At 62.8% G+C, this 23,050-nt stretch overlaps 1 protein-coding gene across 2 annotated transcripts; it reads left to right on the top strand.

Annotated features, from left to right (window-relative positions):
- The first annotated feature begins 246 nt into the window (after nt 1-246).
- Nucleotides 247-19,256, top strand: RAPGEF3 (Rap guanine nucleotide exchange factor 3). 2 transcript variants are annotated; one of them, XM_088180707.1, is made up of 27 exons: nt 247-483; nt 4,829-4,882; nt 5,355-5,461; nt 6,119-6,237; nt 6,947-7,121; nt 7,998-8,082; nt 9,211-9,271; nt 9,668-9,744; nt 10,490-10,636; nt 11,190-11,299; nt 12,394-12,485; nt 12,908-12,986; nt 13,188-13,338; nt 13,419-13,501; nt 14,027-14,066; nt 14,174-14,255; nt 14,326-14,484; nt 15,321-15,418; nt 15,716-15,841; nt 16,250-16,431; nt 16,940-17,030; nt 17,149-17,199; nt 17,875-17,962; nt 18,046-18,110; nt 18,231-18,285; nt 18,613-18,684; nt 19,107-19,256. In XM_088180707.1, the coding sequence occupies exons 1-27, from the start codon at nt 247-249 to the stop codon at nt 19,223-19,225; spliced, it is 2,805 nt and encodes a 934-aa protein (XP_088036833.1). In that variant the 3' UTR covers nt 19,226-19,256. The 2 variants fall into 2 exon arrangements, with proteins under 2 accessions (XP_088036833.1, XP_088036834.1); XM_088180708.1 differs by having other exon boundaries at nt 347-483; nt 12,397-12,485.
- The last annotated feature ends 3,794 nt before the right edge of the window (nt 19,257-23,050 follow it).

The raw sequence follows: 23,050 nt of genomic DNA, 5'->3' as shown, positions 1-23,050 counted from the left end.
TCCCGTCCCGGGGAGCCGCTCCCGGCCCCATTCCCGTTCCCTTTCCCATTCCCGTCCCGGGGAGCCGCTCCCGGCCCCATTCCCGTTCCCTTTCCCATTCCCGTTCCCTTTCCCATTCCCGTCCCGGGGAGCCGCTCCCGTTCCCTTTCCCATTCCCGCTCCCATTCCCGTTCCCTTTCCCGTTCCCGTTCCCGTCCCCAGGAGCCGCCCCGGGGCCGTGGCCGCCATGGCCTCGCTCCCCCCCGCATGAAGGAGAGCGGGGCCGGGCCGGGGGCTCGGAGCGGAGCGGGGCCGGGGGCAGCGGGGCCGGAACCGGGAATCGGCGGCGCCGCCGCCCCCCCGCAGCCCCCCGGGGGTCCCGGTGCGGACGGAGCGCGGATCTCGGCGCGGCTCAGGAGGATGCACTTGTTCCGGAGCTCCAGCTACGAGGTGCGGCTGGAGGGGGCCGGGGGGAGCCTGCCCCGCATCCAGGGAATCCGCTGGGTGAGTGGGGGGAGTGTCCCAAATCCTGGGGGTCTCCTCTGGGTGAGTGGGGGGAGTGTCCCAAATCCTGGGGGTCTCCTGTGGAGGAGTGGGGGGAGTGTCCCAAATCCTGGGGGTCTCCGCTGGGTGAGTGGGGGGAGTGTCCCAAATCCTGGGGGTCTCCGCTGGGTGAGTGGGGGGAGTGTCCCAAATCCTGGGAATCTCCTCTGGGTGAGTGGGGAATTATATCCCAAATCCTGGGGGTCTCCTGTGGGGGAGTGGGGAATTATATCCCAAATCCTGGGGGTCTCCTGTGGGGGAGTGGGGAATTATATCCCAAATCCTGGGGGTCTCCTGTGGGTGAGTGGGGGGAGTGTCCCAAATCCTGGGGGTCTCCTGTGGGTGAGTGGGGAATTATATCCCAAATCCTGGGGGTCTCCTGTGGGGGAGTGGGGGGAGTGTGTCCCAAATTCCGGGAATCTTCTCTGAGTGAGTGGGGGGAGCGTGTCCCGAATCCTGGGAATTCTCTGGAAGATTGGGGAGTGGGGGGAGCGTGTCCAAAATCCACGGATGGATTTGAGTCGGGGGTCTCCCCAGCACCGGGAATTCGGGGATCAGAGGAGGGGAAGGAGTGCAGGGAGCCAGGTGAGGGTGGAAGGAGCCAGGTGAGCGTGGAGGGCGCCAGGTAAGCGTGGAGGGCGCCAGGTGAGCGAATCCAGGCGTGCAGGGCGCCAGGTGAAGGAGCGGGGAGTGAAGCCAGGCGTGCAGGTGAGGGAGGAAGGAACCAGGTGAGGGTACAGGGAGTGAATCCAGGCGTGCAGGGAGCCAGGTGAGGGCACGAGGGGCCAGGTGAGGCCAGGTGAGGCTCCAGGTGAGCTGAGCTCCGGGCGGAGCCGAGCGGAACGAGCGGCCAGGCGTGAAACGAGCCCGGTGCCAGGTGCCCGGCGGCGCATCCCAGCAGGAAGGACATTCCTGGTGGGACATTCCTGGTGGGACATTCCTGGTGGGACATTCCTGGGGGGACATTCCCGGGGGGGACATTCCTGACAGGACATTCCTGGTGCGACATTCCCGGGGGGCCATTCCCGGGGGGCCATTCCCGGGGGGCCATTTCTGGGGGGACATTCCGATCCCCATCCCGGGGGTCTCCAAACCCCACCCGGGGATCTCCAAACCCCATCCAGGGGTCTCCGAGCCCCCCAAATTCCTGAATCCAGAACCAAAACCGGCTGCGAGCTCTGTCCTTGTGGCACGGAGCCAGCCCGGGGAGACACAAAAATCCCTCCCCAGGATCCGATTCCTCCTTCCCGGGGGGTGCTCTGGAATCACCCAAACCCTCCCGTTATCCCCAAAACTCCTCCCTGGAGCACCCAGGGACCCCTAAATCCCCCCTCGCTGTCACGGCGCGGCTCCAAGCAGTTTCCTAAGGAGTTGCCTTTTCCATCTTCCTGCCCACGGGACGAGCCTGGATCCTGCTTTTCTCCGGGATTCCGGCAGCTCCGGGCGCTCGGCCAAGGCCGCCGGAGCGGCCGTTCCGCGCTCGCGGCCGCTTTTGTTTGGGATTCCCGAGGAAAACAAGCGCGGTTATTTCGGGATTTACGGCTCCGGAGAAAGTCCTCGCCCATCCGCAGCCTCTGCTGGCCCGGACTCAGAGACCCCCGGAATGGGAATTGGGGATCCCCGAGATGGGATCAGGGACCCCCGGGATGGGATCAGGATCAGGGACCCTCCGAATTTTGGGGGGGGGACGGGGGACGGGGGGGATTGGGGGTTTTGGGTGCTGGGTTTAGGACGTGGGTTCTGGATTCTGGGTTTGGGATCTGAGTGCTGGATTCAGGATTTGGGTTCTGGATTCAGAATTTGTGTCCTGTGTTCAGGAATTGGGATCTTGGTTCAGGATTTGGGTTTTGGGTTCAGGATTTGAGTTCTGTGTTCAGGATTTGGGTTTTGGGTTCAGGATTTGGGTTCTGTGTTCAGGATTTGGGTTCTGTGTTCAGGATTTGGGTTCAGGATTTGGGTTTTGGGTTCAGGATTTGGGTTTTGGGTTCAGGATCCGGGCTCTGAGGAGCTGCCCCCTCACCTGGGGGACAGCAGAGCCCCTTTGGGCACCGGGACAGCGCTGACCTGGACCCACACAGGTGACACGAACCGGCTGCACCCAGAGGTGACAGGAACCGGCTGCACCCAGAGGTGACACCGCTCTCGTGCCTCCACGGGTGACAGCGACCTCTGTGGTGCCACCCGGGTGTCCCCGCAGCAGCTCCGTGTCCCGGAGCCGCCTCCCGGCTCCCATGGCAAACATTTGCCCGGAGCCGTCACGGGGCTCGCCTGAGTTTGCAGAGCGCCTGAGTCACCGTGTCCCTGCCTTGGGGACATCGAGGACAGCCAGGAGCCGTGTCCCTGCCTTGGGGACATCGAGGACAGGTCAGGGGCGGTGTCCCTGCCTTGGGGACATCGAGGACAGCCAGGAATGGTGTCCCTGCCTTGGGGACACCGAGGACAGCCAGGAGCCGTGTCCCTGCCTTGGGGACATCGAGGACAGCCAGGAGCCGTGTCCCTGCCTTGGGGACACCGAGGACAGGTCAGGGGCGGTGTCACAACCTTGGGGACATCGAGGACAGCCAGGAATGGTGTCCCTGCCTTGGGGACATCGAGGACAGGTCAGGGGTGGTGTCCCTGCCTTGGGGACACCGAGGACAGCCAGGAGCCGTGTCCCTGCCTTGGGGACATCGAGGACAGCCAGGAGCCGTGTCCCTGCCTTGGGGACATCGAGGACAGCCAGGAGCCGTGTCCCTGCCTTGGGGACATCGAGGACAGCCAGGAGCCGTGTCCCTGCCTTGGGGACACCGAGGACAGGTCAGGAATGGTGTCCCTGCCTTGGGGACACCGAGGACAGGTCAGGGGCGGTGTCCCTGCCTTGGGGACACCGAGGACAGGTCAGGGGCGGTGTCCCTGCCTTGGGGACACCGAGGACAGGTCAGGGGCGGTGTCCCTGCCTTGGGGACATCGAGGACAGGTCAGGGGCGGTGTCCCTGCCTTGGGGACATCGAGGACAGGCCAGGGGCCGTGTCCCTGCCTTGGGGACATCGAGGACAGGCCAGGAATGGTGTCCCTGCCTTGGGGACATCGAGGACAGGTCAGGGGCGGTGTCCCTGCCTTGGGGACACCGAGGACAGGCCAGGAGCCGTGTCCCTGCCTTGGGGACATCGAGGACAGGCCAGGAATGGTGTCCCTGCCTTGGGGACATCGAGGACAGGCCAGGGGCCGTGTCCCTGCCTTGGGGACACCGAGGACAGGCCAGGAGCCGTGTCCCTGCCTTGGGGACATCGAGGACAGGTCAGGGGTGGTGTCACAACCTTGGGGCGACCCCGAAATTCCCGAGGTGACCCCGCAGATCCCGGGGCGATCCCCGGAGCCGCCGCTTTTTGGGCGCTCTCCCGCCGAGCTGCAGAAAACCCAGAGGGAACCCCAGAGGGGCTGGGGTCAGGAACTGTCGGCTGGGGTCAGGATTTGGGTTTTGGGTTCAGGATTTGGGGGTTCAGTTCAGGTTCTGAGTGCTGTGTTCAAGATTTGGGTTCTGGATTCAAGAACTTGGTGCTGGGTTCAGGATTTGTGTTCTGGGTTCAGGATTTGTGTCCTGGGTTCAGGATTTGGATTCTGTGTTCAGGATTTGGGTTTTGGGTTCAGGATTTGGGTTCAGGGTCCAGGATTTGGGTTTTGGGTCCAGGATTTGGGTTTTGGGTCCAGGATTTGTGTTCTGGGTTCAGGATTTGTGTTTTGGGTCCAGGATTTGGGTTTTGGGTTCAGGATTTGTGTTTTGGGTCCAGGATTTGTGTTCTGGGTTCAGGATTTGTGTTTTGGGTCCAGGATTTGTGTTCTGGGTTCAGGATTTGTGTTCTGGGTTCAGGATTTGGGTTTTGGGTTCAGGATTTGGGTTCTGTGTTCAGGATTTGGGGTTTGGGTTCAGGATTTGGGTTCTGGGTCCAGGATTTGTGTTTTGGGTTCAGAATTTGGGTTCTGTGTTCAGGATTTGGGTTTTGGGTTCAGGATTTGGGTTCTGTGTTCAGGATTTGGGTTCTGTGTTCAGGATTTGGGTTCTGGGTCCAGGATTTGTGTTTTGGGTTCAGAATTTGGGTTCTGTGTTCAGGATTTGGGTTTTGGGTTCAGGATTTGTGTTTTGGGTTCAGGATCCGGGCTCTGGGGGCTGCCCCCCCCTCCCCCGGTGAAGCGCTGGGGCCGCTCTGGGGGTGCCCGGAGCCCCCCCGGGTGTGTGGGGTGAGGGGTGGGGGTGGGGGAGGGGCACAGCAGAGCCCCCCCAGCCACCAACCCCCCCTCCCCCTCCCCCCCTCCCCCCCCGATTTTCCAGACCCCGCTCCTGGACCCCGAATCCGGCCCGGATTATGGACACAGCGTCGGCCAGGTGGGGGGGCGGGGATCTGGGGGGTCTGGGGGGGGTCAGGGGGGCAGGAACACCCCAAAATTCTATGGGGCAGGAACACCCCGATATTCTATGGGGCAGGAACACCCCCAGAGTCTGTGGGGCAGGAACACCCCGATATTCTGTGGGGTCAGGAGCCCCCCCCAGATTCTATAGGGCTGGAGCCCCCCGATATTCTATAGGGCAGGAGACCCCGATATTCTGTGGGGCTGGACCCCCCGATATTCTATAGGGCTGGGACCCCCCGATATTCTATGGGGCAGGAGCCCCCCGATATTCTATGGGGCTGGAGCCCCCCGATATTCTGTGGGGCAGCCCCACATCCCCACCATCTCTGGGCCGGTCACTCCTTGGGCTCTCCCGTTCCCGGAGTGGCCAATGGCGACCTCGGGGCGTTTTGGGGACAAGTGACAGCCCAGCCCCTCCCCCCCGTGTCCCCCTGCCCCCCCCCAAGGCATCCTCGGAGAAAATTTGGCGAGCGGGGAAATTCCTGCTCGCCCACCTGAGCAGCGCCCGGCCCGGCCTCATCCGGGACCACAAACATCACCTGAGACAGCACCGGTGAGGGGGGCGAGGGGTCCGGGGGGCTCGGGGGGGATCTGGGGGATTTTGGGGGGCTTTGGGGGGCTCTGGGGGGGCTTTTAGGGGAGTTCTGGGGGGGTTATCAGGGGGTTCTGGGGGGTCTCAGCGGGTTCTGGGGGTCTCAGAGGTGTCTCTGGGGGGTCTCAGAGGGGTCTCTCATTTCCTGTGTCCTTTTGGGGGTCTCGGGGGTCTCGGGGGTCCTGCCCTGGGGGGTCTCTCACTCGCTGTGTCCCAGGGGGGTCTCAAGTGGTTCTGGGGGTCTCAGAGGCTCTCTGGGGATCCCAGGGGGTCCCGGGGGTCTCAGGGGATCCCAGGGAGTCTCAGGGGTCTCTCAAGGGATCCCGGGGGGTCTCGGGGGTCTCTGGGTATCCCAGGGGCTCTCAGGGGTCTCAGGGGATCCCGGGGGGTCTCAGGGGGATCCCAGTCGGTCCCGGAGGGTCTCGGGGGGTCCCGGGGGTCCCTAACTCGCTGTGTCCCAGGGGGGTCTCAGGTGGTTCTGGGGGTTCTCAGGGGGTCTCAGGCGGTCCCGGGGGTCTCAGAGGGGTCTCAGGGGATCCCAGGGGCTCTCAGGGGGGTCTCAGGGGGGTCCCGGGGGGTCCCGGGGGGTCTGGGGGTCCCTGACTCGCTGCCCCCCAGGCGCTGCTGCTCGGGGAGGGATTTGGTGGATTGGCTGCTGAGCTCGGGCGCTGTGCAGAGCCGGGGCCAGGCCGTGGGCATCGGGCAGGTGCTGCTGGACAGCGGGGTCCTGACCCACGGTGAGAGCCGGGGGGCTCGGGGGGGCCCGGACAGGCTCCGGGGGGGGGTCCTGGGGGGCTCAGGAGGGGCTCCGGGGGGGTCCTGGGGGGCTCAGGAGGGGCTCAGGGGGAGCTCTGAGGGCTCAGGGGGGGTTTTGGGGAGGTTCTGGGAGGTTCTGGGGGGGATCTGGGGGTCTCAGGGGGGTTTTGGGGGTCTCTGGGAGTCTCAGGAGAGGTTCTGGGGGTCTCAGGGGGGGTCTCAGGATGTCCCGGGGGGGTCCTAGGGTGTCTCGGGGGGTGTCCCGGGGGGTCCCAGGGTGTCAGGAGGGTCCCAGGGGGTCCCGGGGGTGTCTCGGGGGTATCCCGGGGAGGTCCCAGGGGGTCCCAGGATATCCCAGGGTGTCCCGGGGGATGTCCCGGGGGTCCCGGGGTGTCAGGAGGGTCCGGGGGGTGTCCCGGGGGTGTCCCGGGGGGTCCCAGGATGTCCCAGGGTGTCCGGGGGGTCCCAGGGGGTCCCGGGGGGGTCCCAGGGGGTCCCGGGGGGTATCCCGGGGGGTCCCAGGATGTCCCGGGGGGTATCCCGGGGTGTCCCGGGGGTCCCGGGGTGTCAGGGGATGTCCCGGGGTTCCCGGGGGGGTCCCGGGGGTCCCGGGGTGTCCCAGGGGGTCCCGGGGGTCCCGGGGGGGGTCCCGGGGGTCCCAGCCCAGCCGACGCCGCTGTCCCCCCGCAGTGAGGCAGGAGTGGCATTTCCAGGACAAGGACTCGCAGTTTTATCGCTTGGCCGAGCTGGAGCCCAGCCCCGAGCGGGGGGGGGGTCCCCGGGACCCCGAGGAGCTGCAGGAGGCCCTGGGGGTCCTGGCCCAGCTGGGCCCCGACGCTCTGCTGGCCACGGCCCTGCGCAAGCCGTGAGTCGGGGGGCGAGGCTGGGGGCGAGACTGGGGGTGAGGCTGGGGGGCGAGGCTGGGGGGCGAGGCTGGGGGCTCCTGGGACCTCCTGGGCTCCTTCTTGAACCTTCTGGGCTCCTCTGGGGGCTCCTGGGACCTCCTGGGCTCCTTCTTGAACCTTCTGGGCTCCTCCTGGGACCTTCTCGGCTCCTTCTGGGCTCATTCTGGATCTCCTGGGCTCCTCTGGAGTCTCCTGGGACCTTCTGGGGGCTCCTCTGGGACCTCCTGGGCTCCTTCTGGACCTCCTGGGCTCCTTCTGGGACCTTCTGGGCTTTTTTTTTTTAACCTCCTGGGCTCCTTCTTGGTGTTCTGGGCTCATTCTGGACCTTCTGGGCTCCTCTGGGGGCTCCTGGGCTTTTTTTTGGACCTTCTGGGCTCCTTTTGGACTTTCTGGGCTCCTTCTGGGCTCATTCTTGGTGTTCTGGGCTCCTCTGGGACCTCCTGGGCTCACCTGGGACCTCCTGGGCTCCTCCTGGGCTCCTTCTGGACCTCCTGGACTCCTCTGGGACCTTCTGAGCTTTTCTTGGACCTTCTGGGCTCCTCCTGGGTTCATTCTTGGTGTTCTGGGCTCATTCTGGGACCTTCTGGGCTCAGCTGGGACCTCCTGGGCTCTTTCTGGACCTTCTGGGCAATTTTTTTTAACCTTCTGGACCTTCTGGGCTTTTCTTGGACATTCTGGATTTTTTTAGACCTTCGGGGCTTTTTGTTTTTAACCTCCTGGGCTCTTTCTGGTCCTTCTGGGTTTTTCTTGGACCTTCTGGGCTCACTCTTGGTGTTCTGGGCTCTTTTTTTCTGGGCTCATTCGGAATGTTCTGGACTCTTTTTGGACCCCCCCAGGCCTGCCCAGCGCACCCAGGACGAGCTGGAGCTGATCTTTGAGGAGCTGCTGCACATCAAGGCCGTGGCTCACCTCTCCAACTCGGTGTGTGCCCCCCCAAAATCCTGGGGGACAGGGGTGTCCCCAAAATCCTGGGGGACAGGGGTGTCCCCAAATCCTGCAGGGTCGGGGTGTCCCCTGTCCCCAAATCCCGAATCCCATCACATCCCGCCCCCAAATCCTGCGGGGTCGGGGTCGCCCCTGCTCCCAAATCCTCCTGATCCCATCCCGTCCTGTCCTGCCACCCTCCCCTTGTCCCCAAATCCCGAATCCCGTCCCGTCCTGTCCCCAAATCCTGCAGGGTCCGGGTGTCCCCTGTCCCCAAATCCTGTCCTGTCCCCAAATCCTGCAGGACTGGGGTGTCCCATGTCCCCAGATCCTCCCCTGTCCCCAAATCCCGAATCCTGCGGGTGTCCCCTGTCCCCAAATCCTGAATCCCATTCCTGTCCCCAAGTCCTTCCCTGTCCCCAAATCCTGGGGAACCGGGGTGTCCCCAAATCTTGAATCCCGTCCCGTCCTGTCCCCAAATCCTGCGGGTGTCCCCCTGTCCCCAAATCCTCCTGATCCCATCACGTCCCGTCCAGAGCTGTCCCAGGGGAGGTGACAGAGCTGTCCCTGTCCCCTGTCCCAGAGGAGGTGACAGAGCTGTCCCTGTCCCCTGACCCAGGGGGTGACGGAGCTGTCCCCTGTCCCGGGGAGGTCACAGAGCTGTCCCCTGTCCCCTGTCCCCGTCCCTGTCCCCTGTCCCGGGGGGTGACAGAGCTGTCCCTGTCCCCTCTCCCTGTCCCTGTCCCCTGTCCTGGGGAGGTGACAGAGCTGTCCCCTGTCCCCGTCCCTGTCCCCTGTCCCTGTCCCGGGGGGTGACAGAGCTGTCCCTGTCCCCTCTCCCCGTCCCTGTCCCCTGTCCCCGGAGGTGACAGAGCTGTCCCTGTCCCCGTCCCTGTCCCCGGAGGTGACAGAGCTGTCCCCTGTCCCTGTCCCCTGTCCTGGGGAGGTGACAGAGCTGTCCCTGTCCCGGAGGTGACAGAGCTGTCCCTGTCCCCGTCCCTGTCCCTGTCCCGGGGGGTGACAGAGCTGTCCCTGTCCCCTCTCCCTGTCCCTGTCCCCTGTCCTGGGGAGGTGACAGAGCTGTCCCTGTCCCTGTCCCCGTCCCTGTCCCCGTGGCTGTCGCAGGTGAAGCGGGAGCTGGCCGCCGTGCTCATGTTCGAGGGTCACCAACGCGCGGGCACCGTCCGTGAGTGCCGGGGGGGCCCCGTCCCAAAATTCTGCATTTCCCCCTCTGGGAACACCGGAACCCATCCCAAAATTGTGAATTTTCCCCTTTGGGAACACCCGAGTCATTCCCAAAATTCTGGATTTTCCCTTCCTCCCCCAGAAGCTGATCCCAAATTTTTTAATTTCTCCCCCATTTTTCCCCAATTTCTGAATTTCCCCCTTTTTTCCCCAATTTCTGAATTTTCCCCAATTTCCGATTTTCCCCAATTTCCGATTTTCCCCAATTTTCTGATTTTCCCCAATTTCTGATTTTCCCCAATTTCCGATTTTCCCCAATTTCTGAATTTTCCCCAATTTCTGATTTTCCCCAATTTCTGATTTCCCCAATTTTCTGTTTTTCCCGGCGCTGTCCCAGTGTTCAGCCAGGGTGACAAAGGCACCTCCTGGTTCATCATCTGGAAGGGCTCGGTCAACGTGGTCACCCACGGCAAGGTGGGCGTGTCCCCAGGGAGGGGGGACACCCCAGTGTCACCCCAGTGCCACCCCAATGTCACCCCAGTGTCACCCCAGTGTCACCCCAGTGTGTCCCCAATGTCACCCCCTGTGTGTCCCCAGTGTCCCCCCAATGTCACCCCAGTGTCCCCTGTGTGTCCCCAGTGTCACCCCCTGTGTGTCCCCAAGGAGGGGGGACACGCTGGGGACACCCCAGTGTCACCCCCAATGTCACCCCCTGTGTGTCCCCAGTGCCACCTCCTGTGTGTCCCCAATGTCCCCCCAGTGTCACCCCAATGTCCCCCAATGTCACCCCCGTGTGTCCCCAGTGTCCCCCCAATGTCATCCCAATGTTACCTGTGTGTCCCTAATGTCACCCCCAGTGTCACCCCAGTGTCCCCCAGTGTCACCCCAGTGTCCCCCCGCTGTCCCCCCGCTGTCCCCAGGGCCTGGTGGCCACCCTGAACTCTGGGGACACCCCAGTGCCACCCCAATGTCCCCTCAGTGTCCCCCCAATGTCCCCCCAGTGCCACCCCCTGTGTGTTCCCAGTGTCCCCCCAATGTCCCCCCAGTGCCACCCCAATGTCCCCCTAGTGCCACCCCAATGTCCCCCTAGTGCCACCCCAATGTCCCCCTAGTGCCACCCCAATGTCCCCCAGTGTCACCTCGCTGTTCCCCCAATGTCCCCCCAGTGCCACCCCAATGTCCCCTCAGTGTCCCCCCGCTGTCCCCCCGCTGTCCCCAGGGCCTGGTGGCCACCCTGCACGAAGGGGACGATTTTGGGCAGCTGGCCCTGGTCAATGACGCCCCTCGCGCTGCCACCATCCTCCTGCGCGAGGACAATTGTCACTTCCTGCGCGTGGACAAGCGCGACTTCAACCGCATCCTCAAGGTGGCGCCGGGGCTTGGGGAATTGCTGGGAATTTTTGGGGAATTTTTGGGAATTTTTGGGGATTTTTTGGGGAATTTTTTGGGAATTTTGGGGGAATTTTTGGGGAATTTTTGGGATTTTTTTAGGAATTTCTGGGAAATTTTTGGGATTTTTTGGGAATTCCGGCCGGGCTGATCCGGGATCAACCCCTAGAGCTCAGTTTTGGGCGGTTTGGGGGGAATTTTGGGGGAATTTTCGGGAATTTTCGGGAATTCTGGCCAGGCTGATCCAGGATCGCCCCTCCCCTTCCAGGGCTCAGTTTTGGGCGGCTTTTTGGGGAATTTTGGGGGATTTTGGGGAATTTTGGGGAATTCTTGGGAATTTTTGGGAATTCCGGCCGGGCTGATCCAGGAACACCCCCCAGGGGGGGATGGGGGGCTCAGTTTTGGTGAGATTTTTTGGGGAATTTTTGGGAATTCCGGCCGGGCTGATCCAGGAACACCCCCCAGGGGGGGATGGGGGGCTCAGTTTTGGGGAGATTTTTTTGGGAATTTTTGGGAATTCCGGCCCCCAGGACGTGGAGGCCAACACGGTGCGGCTGAAGGAGCACGGCAAGGTCGTGCTGGTGCTGCAGAAGGACCTGCAGGGGGGCGGCGGCCACGCGGCCTCGGCGCGGAGCAGCAGGTGACAGCTCTGTCCCCTCCCCTGGGCAACAGGTGACAACCCTGTCCCTATCCCTGTCCCCTTATGGCAGGTGACACCCGTGTCCCTGTCCCACTCACAGCAGGTGACAGCCCCGTCCCTGTCCCCTTATGGCAGGTGACAACCCTGTCCCTGTCCCCTCCCCTTATGGCAGGTGACAGCTCTGTCCCCATCCCTGTCCCCTTATGGCAGGTGACACTCTTGTCCCTGTCCCACTCACAGCAGGTGACAGCCCCGTCCCTGTCCCCTGGGCAGCAGGTGACAACCCTGTCCCTGTCCCCTTATGGCAGGTGACAGCTCTGTCCCTGTCCCACTCACAGCAGGTGACACCTCTGTCTCCCTGGTGGCAGGTGACATCTCTGTCCCTGTCCCACTCACAGCAGGTGACAGCTCTGTCCCTGTCCCACTCACAGCAGGTGACATTCCTGTCCCTGTCCCCTTATGGCAGGTGACACCTCTGTCCCACTCACAGAAGGTGCCACTCCTGTCCCTGATCCCTGAGCAGCAGGTGACAGCTCTGTCCCTGTCCCCTTATGGCAGGTGACACTCTTGTCCTTGTCCCACTCACAGCAGGTGACAGCCCCGTCCCTGTCCCCTGAGCAGCAGGTGACACCTCTGTCTCCCTGGTGGCAGGTGACACCTCTATCCCTGGCCCACTCACAGCAGGTGACACTCCTGTCCCTGTCCCCTTATGGCAGGTGACATTCCTGTCCCTGTCCCTGACCCCTGAGCAGCAGGTGACATCCCTGTCCCCTTATGGCAGGTGTCATCCCTGTCCCCATCCCTGTCCCCATCCCTGTCCCCATCCCTGTCCCCATCCCTGTCCCTCTGTCCCTGTCGCTGTCCCCTCCCAGCCCCCTCCGCCCTTTCCATCCTCCCTTGGGTCACTTTTGGTGCAGAACAAAGGGACAGGAGCGGTGTCACCACCCCGCGGTGCCACCACCCCCGCCCCGGTGACCGTGTCCTCGGTGCCACCACCCCCGTGACCGTGTCCTCGGTGCCACCACCCCCGTGACCGTGTCCTCGGTGTCACCCCCGTGACCGTGTCCTCGGTGTCACCGCTCCGGTGTCCCCAGCAGGTACCTGGTGATGGCCGGGACCCCCGAGAAGATCCTGGAGCACCTGCTGGAGTTCATGCGGCTCGATGCCACCCTCCACGACCCCGTGGGTACGTGCGGGTGTCCCCAAGTGGCGGGGACAGCCCCAAAGCCACCCGGAGATGGCGCTGGGGACAGGCAGGGGTGTCCAAGCCCCAAAAAATTCCCCCAAAAAATTCCCCAAAAAAACGCGAGGCCGGGAGAGGGCGGCAGCTCCGGGGCCGCCTCTCGGTGTCGCTCCGCCTTGGGAGAGGAGAAAGCAGCGAGCCAGGAGATGTCCCCAGCGTGTCGCAAATGCCAGCCGGTGTCACCGGAGCTGCCTTGGGGACATCCCCCGCCAACCCCGTCCCCACCCCCGGCACCGATCCAGCCCCTCCCGAGGGGTTTAGGAACAAAAATCTGTCCCCGCCCTGCGCTGGGGACAGCCCGGGCTGCGGTGCCCGTGTCCCCAGGGCCTTGGGGACAGAGGTGACAATGTCCTGGTCCCTTCCAGACACGCTGCTGGGGGATTTCCTGCTCACCTACACCGTGTTCATGCCGACCTCGCAGCTCTGCCGCGCCCTGCTGCACCAGTATCCTTCTACTGGGGGATACTGGGGGATACTGGGGGATACTGGGGGATCTGCCACACGCTCAGCGCCGTCCCTGTCCCCTCCTGGGGAGCCCCAAACCCCATTTTCGGGCTCTTGGGCGCACCCCCAAGTCCCGGGGTGACATCCCTGGTGGTCCCTGCCCCCCGTGCCCGTGTCACTGGTGCCCTTGACTGGTCCCAGTTTCCGCGCGGAGCCGCTGGAGGGCTCGGAGCAGGACAAGGTCGCTTATTCCCTGCGGAAAAGGCGCAAAATCCTGCGCCTCGTGAGCCAGTGGGTGCTGCTCTACGGGCGGCTGCTGCAGGGCGACCGCAGCACCACGGCCCTGCTGCAGGTACGGGGACAGCGCGGGGACAGCGCGGGGACAGCGCGGGGACAGCCCCGAGCTCAGCCCCGCACCCCCTGTCCCCGCAGAACCTGGCGGACCTGGCGAGCCGGGACCCCCAACTGGGCGGGCTGGGCCAGGAGCAGGGCCAGGAGAGGCGGCGACCGCGAGGGTGAGTGCCCCAAGTGTCCCCCAAGTGTCCCTCAGGTGTCCCCAGGTGTCCCCAAGTGTACCTCAGGTGTCTCCAGGTGTCCCCCCGGTGTCCCCAAGTGTCCCTCAGGTGTCTCCAAGTGTCCCTCAGGTGTGGGGTCCCGGCTGTAGGGAGGGTGTCACACACAGGGGGGGCTCGGGGGTGGCCCGGGAATCCCGGGGGTGACCCAAAATCTCGAGTGGTGACCCGAACCCCTGGGGGTGACCCAAAATCCCGGAGAGTGACCCGAACCCCGAAAGTGACCCAAACCTCGAGGGGTGACCCAAAATCCCAGGGGGTGACCCGAACCTCGATGGGTGACCCGAACCCCGAAGGTCACCCGAATCCCGGGGATGACCCAAACCTCTGGGGGTGACCCAAAATCCCGGGAATGTGACCCGAACCCCGGGAATGTGACCCGAACCCCGGGAATGTGACCCGAACCCCGCTGTGGCCGCTCCCGGTTCCGTTCCCGGCGGTTCCATCCTCCCTCTCCCCCCTCCCCAGGCTGGAGAACGGTGACGGCAGCGCCTCCCCCCAGGCCAAGGTAGGGACCCCCCTCACCTGAGCGGTGACAGGGCAGGCTCCGCGTCCCCTCTGCCCTTCGGGGACACCCCACAGGTTGGGGCCACCCCTGTGCCCCACCTTCCCCAGGCTCGGAGTTCGGGAATTTGGCTCGGGAACCCCGAGGAGGCGACCCTGGACAGCACCTGCGCCCTGAGAGCGCACGACAAAGGTACTGCCCGCCCCGTGGGGACTGTCCAGCCCCTCCTGGGGACACCGAGGTCACTTCTGTCCCTTCCCAGTGCCCTACGAGATCTTCAGGGCTGACCACTCGTGCCTGGTGTCGGTGCTGCCCGTGAACGCCTCGGTCCGGGACGTCCTGCGGGCCCTGGAGCCGCGGCTGGGCCGGGACCGGGACCGGGACCGGGAGCACGTCCTGGTCAAGGTGAACTCGGCCGGAGGTGAGGGGGGTCCCCGTGGGGACATTGCCGTGGGGACATTCCTGGTGGGACATTCCTGGTCGGACATTGCCGTGGGGACATTGCCGTGGGGACATTTCCATGGGGAAATTCCCTTGGGATATTCCTTGGGAACATTCCCATGGGGACATTCTCGGTGGGACATTCCCTGTTGGACATTCCCTGTTGGACATTCCCTTGGGGACATTCCCTGTTGGACATTACTGGTGGGACATTCCCACGGCGACATTCCCATGGGGAAATTCCCTTGGGATATTCCTTGGCGACATTCCCTTGGGAAATTCCCTTGGGGACATTCCTGGTGGGACATTCCCATGGGGACATTCCCTTGGGATATTCCCTGGGGACATTCCCCTTAGGACATTCTCAGTGGGACATTCCCTTGGGATATTCATGGTTGGACATTCCTGGTGGGGACATTCCTGGTGGGACATTCCTTGGGGACATTGCTGTGGGACATTCCTTGGGGACATTCCCTTGGGGACATTCTCGGTGGGACATTCCCTGTTGGACATTCCCTTGGGACATTCCCTTGGGACATTCCCATGGGGACATTCCCATAGGGAAATTCCCTTGGGATATTCCTTGGGGACATTCCCATGGTGACATTCCTGGTGGGGACATTCCCTTGGGGACATTCCCATGGGGACATTCCCTTGGGGACATCCCCGGGATTTGTCCCTTGCCATCGCGCTGGCCCTGGGCGGGTGGGGTTGGGTGGGGTGGGGGGGTGGTGCCGGGGTGAGGTGGCCCCCTCGGGGGTGGCATTGTCACCGTGGCCAGCCGGCTTTGTCCCCTCCCGTCCCTCCCTCGCTCAGAGCGGGCGCTGCTGCCGCCGGACGCCGTGGGGGTGTTCACAGCCCTGGGCCTCAACGAGAGGCTCTTCGTGGCCACCAGGGACGAGCTGGGCAACCTGGTGAGGGCGGGGGGGGGGGGTCCGGGGTGGGGAGACCGCCCCCCAAAGAGGGGTTTGGGGGTTCGGTGTCTCGGTTTTGGGGTTTGATGTCTCGGGTTTGGGGGTTTGGAAGGTTTGGAGTCTCGTTTTTGGGGGTGGGGGAGTTTGATGTCTCGGTTTTGGGGTGAGAGTTTGGGGGTTCGGTGTCTCAGTTTGGGGGTGGGGGAGTCTGATGTCTCGGTTTTGGGGTGCCCATCCCCGGACCCCGCGGGGTTTGCTGAGTTCAGGAGGGGTCTGGGGTCTTCTCCCCCTGCCCAGACCCCCCACCCGGAGCAGCTGGGCCCCCAGACCGGCTCCTCGGACACGCTGGACCTGATCAGCTCCAAGGAACTCGCCAGCCACATCACGGACTACGACTGGAACCTGTTCAAGAGCATCCACCAGGTGTGGGACCGCGGGAGCGGGGGGGGTTCGGGGATTTGGGGGTTCGGGGTTCGAGGATTTGGGAATTTGGGGGTTCGGGAGTTTGGGGATTTGGGGTTTGGAGATTTGGGGGTTTGGGGATTCAGGGTGTGGGTGTTCGGGGATTTGGGGGTTCGGGGATTCGGGGATTTGGGGTTTGGAAGTTCGGGGTTCAGGGATTTGGGGGTTTGGGAGTTCGGGGTTTGGGGATTCGGGGATTTGGGGGTTTGGGGATTTAGGGGTTTGAGAGTTTGGGATTTGGGGGCTTGGGGGTTCGGGGATTTAGAGGTTTGGGGATTTGGGGGGTCGGGGACTCAGGGGTTTTGGGATTCGAGGAGTTATTTGGGGGTTCGGGGGGTGGGGACAGCCCTCACCTGCCGCCTGTCGCAGGTGGAGATGATTCACTACATCGTGGGCCCGCACAAGTCCCACGAGGTGGCCACGGCCAACCTGGCGCGGGTCCTGCGGCGATTCAATGAGCTGCAGTTCTGGGTGGCCACCGAGCTGTGCCTGTGCCCCGAGCTGGGCCGGCGAGCGCGGCTCCTGCGCAAATTCATCAAACTGGCGGCGCAGTGAGTGACTGTCACTGTCAGTGTCACTGTTATTGTCACTGTCAGTGTCACTGTCAGTGTCACTGTTATTGTCGGTGTCAGTGTCACTGTCAGTGTCAGTGTTATTGTCAGTGTCAGTGTCATTGTCACTGTCCTGTCAGTGTCACTGTCAGTGTCACTGTCACTGTCCTGTCCCCATCCCATGTCCCTCTCCCTTTTCCTGTCCCTGTCTGTCCCCTCCCTGTCCCCGTCCCCGTCCCTGTCCCCTCCCTGTCCCCATCCCTGTCCCCATCCCTGTCCCTGTCTGTCCCTTTCCTGTCACTGTCTCCCTCCCTGTTCCCGTCCCCATCCCTGTCCCTGACCTGTCCCCTCCCTGTCCCCTCCCTGTCCCCCTCCCTGTCCCTGTCCCCGTCCCATCCCTGTCCCTGACCCGTCCCTGTCCCCATCCCTGACCCGTCCCTGTCTCCTCCCTGTCCCCGTCCCCGTCCCTGTCCCTGTCCCTGACCCGTCCCCGTCCCCCCCGCTGCAGCCTCAAGGAGCAGAAGAATTTGAATTCTTTTTTCGCGGTGATGTTCGGTGTGAGCAACACGGCCGTGACCCGGCTGGCCAAGACCTGGGAGGTGACAGCGAGGGGACAGCGAGGGGACGGGGGGGACAGGGGGGGACAGGGGGGTGGGACAGCCGGGGGGTCCCTGGGGGGGGACAGGGGGTGCCAGCCCTGCCCCTGTCCCTGTGCAGATGTTGCCCCACAAGATCCGGAAGCTGCACTCGGCCCTGGAGAGGATGCTGGTGAGTGCAGCCCCCCCGTCCCGTGTCCCCATTCCCGTCCCGTGTCCCCATTCCCGTCCCGTGTCCCCATTCCCGTCCCGTGTCCCCTTTCCCGTCCCGTGTCCCCATCCCCGTCCCGTGTCCCCATTCCCGTCCCGTGTCCCCATCCCCGTCCCGTGTCCCCATTCCTGTCCCGTGTCCCCATTCCTGTCCCGTGTCCCCATTCCCGTCCCGTGTCCCCATTCCTGTCCCGTGTCCCCGTCCCGTGTCCCCATTCCTGTCCCGTGTCCCCATTCCTGTCCCGTGTCCCCCTCCCACCCCGTGTCCCTTTCCTTCCCCTTGTCCCCCTTCCCAGTGGGATTTGCCCCCGGAGCAATGGGGGGAGGAGGTGCCACTGTCCCCGCCGTGTCCCCCCCGTGTCCTCCATGTCCCCCCATGTCCCCTCCATGTCCCCCCATGTCCCCCCATGCCCCCCCGTGTCCCCAGGACCCATCGTGGAACCACCGCGTTTATCGCCTGGCCGTGGCCAAGCTGAGCCCCCCCATGTCCCCCCCGTGTCCCCCCATGTCCCCCTGTCCCCTCCATGTCCCCCCATGTCCCCCCCATGTCCCCCCCATGTCCCCCCCATGTCCCTCCATGTCCCTCCATGTCCCCCCATGTCCCCCCGTGTCCCCCCGTGTCCCCCCGTGTCCCCAGGACCCATCGTGGAATCACCGCGTTTATCGCCTGGCCGTGGCCAAGCTGAGCCCCCCCATCATCCCCTTCGTGCCCCTCCTGCTCAAAGGTGGGTGCCCGGTTTTGGGGACCCTCTGGGTGTGCCCAGCCCTCCTGGGGGACCCCACCGTGACCCCCAAACCCCCACCCCAGACATGACCTTCATCCACGAGGGGAATCGCACCCTGGCCGAGAACCTCATCAACTTCGAGAAGATGGTGAGTGAGGGGCGGCCCCTGGCGCAGCCCTGAGCTCGGGTGGGCGCAGCCGCGGCAGGGACAGAGATTTTTGGGGGGGTCCAGGTGGGCCCAGGTGACCCCCCCGTGCCTCACCCACAGCACATGATGGCCAAAACCGTGCGGGTCCTGCAGCGCTGCCGGGGCCACGCACACGGTGAGTGCTGGGGAGGGGGTGGGGAGGGGGCTGGGGGGTCCCTGGGGAGGGGGATGAGACCCTGGGGACAGAACTGAGCCCTCGGGGACAGGGATGAGGCCCTGGGGAGGGGCTGAGACCCTGGGGACAGGGCTGAGCCCTTGGGGACAGGGCTGAGCCCTCGGGGACAGGGCTGAGCCCTTGGGGACAAAGCTGAGCCTTTGGGGACAAGAATGAGACCTTGGGGACGGGGATGAGACCTTGGGGACAGGACCGAGCCCTTGGGGACAAAGCTGAGCCTTTGGGGACAGGACTGAGCCCCCTCCTCTCTCTCTGTGTCCCCCCCAGCCCCGCTGTCCCCGCTCCGGACCCGCTCCCCGCACCGGCCCGAGGACGCCAAGGCCGTGAGGATCTCCACGTGTACGACTGGAATTCCTCAATCCCACCCCAAAATTCCTCAATCCCACCCCAATCCCGACCCCAAAATTCCTCAATCCCACCCCAATCCCACCCCAAAATTCCACGATCCCACCCCAATCCCTGTCCTGTGATTCCTCAATCCCACCCCAATCCCGGCCCAGGGGCGCCCCCAAATCTCTGTGGGGTTCCCTGAATTGAGGGGGGGATCCCTGGGGGGATCCCTGAGCCAGCCCTGGGGGTGCTGGGCAGGTTTTGGGGTGACACGGGGGGGATCCGAGGGGGGGGGGAGATGGAGGAGACCCCAACCCTGATCCCCCCATGCAGGGATGGGATGAGGGGACCCCAATTTTGATCCCATAAATGCAGGGATGGGATGAGGGGATGGGGGGACCCCAATTTTGATCGCAGCCCCCCCCCCCCAGGCTCGGAGCAGTCCCTGAGCGTGAGGAGCCCCGTGTGCACCTGGGCTTACCTGCAGCACCTGAGGGCCATCGACAGCCAGAAGGAGCTGCTGAGGCTGTCCCGGGACCTGGAGCCATGAGGGGCCGGGGGCTGCACAGGGGGAGGGGGCCCGGAATTGGGGATGGGGGCCCGGAATGGGGGATGGGGGCCCGGAATTGGGGATGGGGGTCCAGAGTGAGGATGGGGGGTCCAAAACCAGAAGGAGAGTCCAAAATGAGGATGGAGACCCGGAATTGGGGAGGGGGGCTCGGATCAGGGATCAGAGTCCAGAATGAGAATGGGGGCCTGGGGCTGGACAGGGGATGGGGGTCCAGAACGAGAATGGGGGTCCAGGACGAGAATGGGGGTCCAGGACGGGGATGGGGGTCCAGGATGGGGGTCCAGGACGGGGATGGGGGTCCAGGATGGGGGTCCAGGATGGGGATGGGGGTCCGGAGCAAGGATGGGGGGCTCCAACTGAGGATGGGGGTCCCGAGCAGGGATGGGGGGCTCAGACCGAGGGTGGGGACCCGAATTGGGGATGGGGTCCTGGCTGCCAGCAGTGGGGCAGCCCCCGGCTCTGCCCTTGGTGGCCCCGACTGTGCCCCTGGTGGCCCCGGCTCTGCCCCTGGTGGCCCTGACTGCTCTCAGTGGCCCCAACTCTGCCCCTGGTGGCCCCCACTGTGCCCCTGGTGGCCCCAGCTCTGCCCCTGGTGGCCCCGGCTCTGCCCCTGGTGGCCCCAACTCTGCCCCTGGTGGCCCTGACTGCTCTCAGTGGCCTCCACTGTGCCCCTGGTGGCCCCGACTCTGCTCCTGGTGGCCCCAGCTCTGCTCCTGGTGGCCCTGGGCTGTCCTGGAGCTGCCCCCCAGGTGAGCTCCGGGCAGGTGAGGGCAGGTGAGCAATAGAAATATTTTTGTACTCACGGCTGCGCTCCCCGTTCTTGTGTGGGGTGACCCCAACCCCCCCCAACCCCCCCAGGGCAGGTGACACAGGAGGAGGGGACAGCGACAGCTCAGGAAATACCTGAGGGGTGACAGAGAAGCCAAACCCGGCCCGGGGAGGGGTTTGGGGGGAGGTTCTCTCACCTGGCCAGGTGAGGGGCACCTGGAGGGGCTCACCTGTCCTGGGGGGGGGGATCTGGACCAGCAGGAGCCGCCGGTGCTCGCCAGCCCTGGGCCAGCGAGGGGGTGGGGAAGGGGCCGCGGGAAATCCCGAGGGATTCGGGCAAGGTTTGGGATGAAAATTCCCGGGAAAACGCGTCAGGAGGGAGGGGGGAGGGGGGCAGAGGAGGACCCCCAGCGCTGCTGCTGCTGCTCCCTTAATTCCCAAAAACTTCCCTAAAAATTCCCTATAAATTCCCTAAAAATTCCCTAAAAATTCCAAAAAAATTCCCTTCAAATTCCCTAAAACTTCCCCAAAAATTCCCTAAAAGTTCCCAATAAATTCCCTAAAAATTCTCTAATAATTCCCTAAAACTTCCCCAAAACTTCCCTAAAACTTCCCTAAAAATTCCCTAAAAATTCCCTGATCTGCACCAGGACAAGCCCCAGAATATTTTTCCATGAGCTGAGCTGGGTGGGGAAGGGGCTGTGACCCCCAAAACCTGAACTGGGACCCCCAAAACCTGAACTGAGCCCCCCAAAACCCCCCCTCACCTCGGGACTGTGGCGGCGATTTTTGGATTTTCTTGAGCTGGGGGGGGGTGACGACCACCACCCACAATTTATCATTATTAATATTAATTTAATATTATTAATATTATTATTATCATTCCCAATTAACGCCGCTCCCAGTTCACACCAGGACCTTTCCGCGCCCCCTCCCCACCCTCACCGGGACCCCCCCCCCCAAACCCCCCCCCAGCGCAGCCTCGGGGGGTTCCAAACCCGGAATTCTGGATTTTCCAGCCCCTCCTCTGCAACCCGTAATTAGTAATTAGTAATTAGCCGCGCTCTTAATGACTTTTGGGGAAGAAATTTTTTTTTTTTTTTTTTTTTTTTCTTTCCCCTCCCTCCGCTGCCGTCGCGCCCCTCCCCACAAATTACAGGGGGACGAGCCGGGGGGGAGCTCCGGCATTTCCTAAATCACCTCTCGAGGTGCCTAAATCACCTCTCGAGGTGCCTAAATCACCTCGCGGGGTTCCCAAATCGCCTCCTGGAATTTCTAAATCGCCTCCCGAGGTTCCTAAATCACCTCGTGGGGTTCCCAAATCGCCTCCTGGGATTCTAAATCGCCTCCCGAGGTTCCTAAATCACCTCGCGGGGTTCCCAAATCGCCTCCCGAGGTTCCCAAATCGCCTCCCGAGGTTCCTAAATCGCCTCCTGGGATTTCCAAATCGCCTCCTGGAATTCCCAAATCGCCTCCCGGGATTTCTAAATCGGCTCCCGGGATTTCTAAATCGCCTCCCGAGGTTCCTAAATCACCTCCCGAGGTTCCCAAATCGCCTCCCGAGGGACCATGGAGCCCTGGATCCTCCTGCTGGGGGCTGGAATTGCCCTGGGCTGCGTCTCCGGCCGTGAGTAACCCCCGGGATCGGGGTTTGGAGGCTCCCAAATCCCCGAGGTTGGGCTGGGGGTGCTGCCCTGAGCCGGGAACTGGGTTAAACTGGGAGAACTGGGATGGGAAGTGCTCCAAAGGGGGGGATTTTCCGTGTTGGAGACTCAGCCCGAGGTGGCGGTGGATGATTTAAATTCTGATTTTCTGTGGGTTCGTGGTGTGGCTGACGCTGTAAAACACAAGGAATCCTCCTCCTCCTCCTTCCTATTTATCCATGAAAAAAAAACCAAATCCTGATTTTCTGTGGGTTCCTGGTGTGGCTGACCCTGTAAAACAATGAATTATTTTCCTCCTCCTCATTTATCCATGAAAAAATTTAAAAGTCCAGGATTTTCCAGGCTGGAAACCCAGCCCGAGGTGACGGTGGATGATTTAAATCCTGATTTTCTGTGGGTTCGTGGTGTGGCTGACGCTGTAAAACAATGAATTATTCTCGTCCTCCCTATTTATCCATGAAAAAAAAAAAATTAAAAATCCAGGATTTTCCAACCCCAATCCCTCCGTGGCCACTGGGGTTGCCCCAGCCCGAGCTGTCCCAGCTTCCCCCAGCCCTGGTAGCCACGAGGGGCTCTGGGGTAGCCCAGGGGAGAGGAGCTGTGGCTTTAAGGAGGAATTTTGGGGCTGCCGGGATTTCACGGGGGTGAGGAGCTCTTGCACAAAAGCTGAGCCGTGATCCAGTGGCGAGGATTTCGTCACCCCCCAAAACGCTGCCAGGAGCTCGGAGCTGATGGCCCAGCACGGGATGAGTCCCCTCGGGATGAAAGAGGAGGAATTTCGCAAATCCAGAGCTCGGGAGAGGCTCCAAACTACGCTGGGGGTTGGGAAACAGGAGTTTCCCAACAGGAAAAACGAGGAAAAAAAATTGGGAAAAATTCAAAATTATTTGGAAACAAGGAATTGAGGATTTGGAGAGCAGGAATTAAAGGTTTGGAGAGCAAGAATTGAGGATTTGGAAACCAGGAATTAAAGGTTTGGGGAGCAGGAATTGAGGATTTGGGGAGCAGGAATTAAAGGTTTGGAGAACAGAAATTAAAGGTTTGGGAAGCTCGGGCCGTGTCCACAGCTCTGTTCCAGGTTATTTTATCCCTCGGGATGAAAGAGGAGGAATTTCGCAAATCCAGAGCTCGGGAGAGGCTCCAAACTACGCTGGGGGTTGGGAAACAGGAGTTTCCCAAGAGGAAAAACGAGAAAAAAAAATTGGGAAAAATTCCAAAAGGTTTGGGGAGAAGGAATTAAAGGTTCGGGAATCTCAGGAATTAAAGGTTTGGAGAACAGGAATTAAAGGTTCGGGAATCTCAGGAATTAAAGGTTTGGAGAACAGGAATTAAAGGTTCGGGAAGCTCGGGCCGTGTCCCCAGCTCTGGTCCC

The sequence above is a fragment of the Sturnus vulgaris genome, chromosome 30 (genome assembly GCF_052056855.1).
Source record: "Sturnus vulgaris isolate bStuVul1 chromosome 30, bStuVul1.hap1, whole genome shotgun sequence".
Classification (NCBI taxonomy): Eukaryota; Metazoa; Chordata; class Aves; order Passeriformes; family Sturnidae; genus Sturnus; species Sturnus vulgaris.
Note: the sequence above shows the minus strand (reverse complement) of the source record. Positions and strands in the feature narration are given on the sequence as shown.

Coding starts and splice junctions, on each gene's coding strand:
- RAPGEF3 (XM_088180707.1), top strand. CDS start 247: ATGAAGGAGAGCGGGGCCGGGCCGGGGGCTCGGAGCGGAGCGGGGCCG. Junction 8,083..9,210: donor TGGCTCACCTCTCCAACTCG/GTGTGTGCCCCC, acceptor TGGCTGTCGCAG/GTGAAGCGGGAGCTGGCCGC. Junction 14,485..15,320: donor CAAGGTGAACTCGGCCGGAG/GTGAGGGGGGTC, acceptor TCCCTCGCTCAG/AGCGGGCGCTGCTGCCGCCG.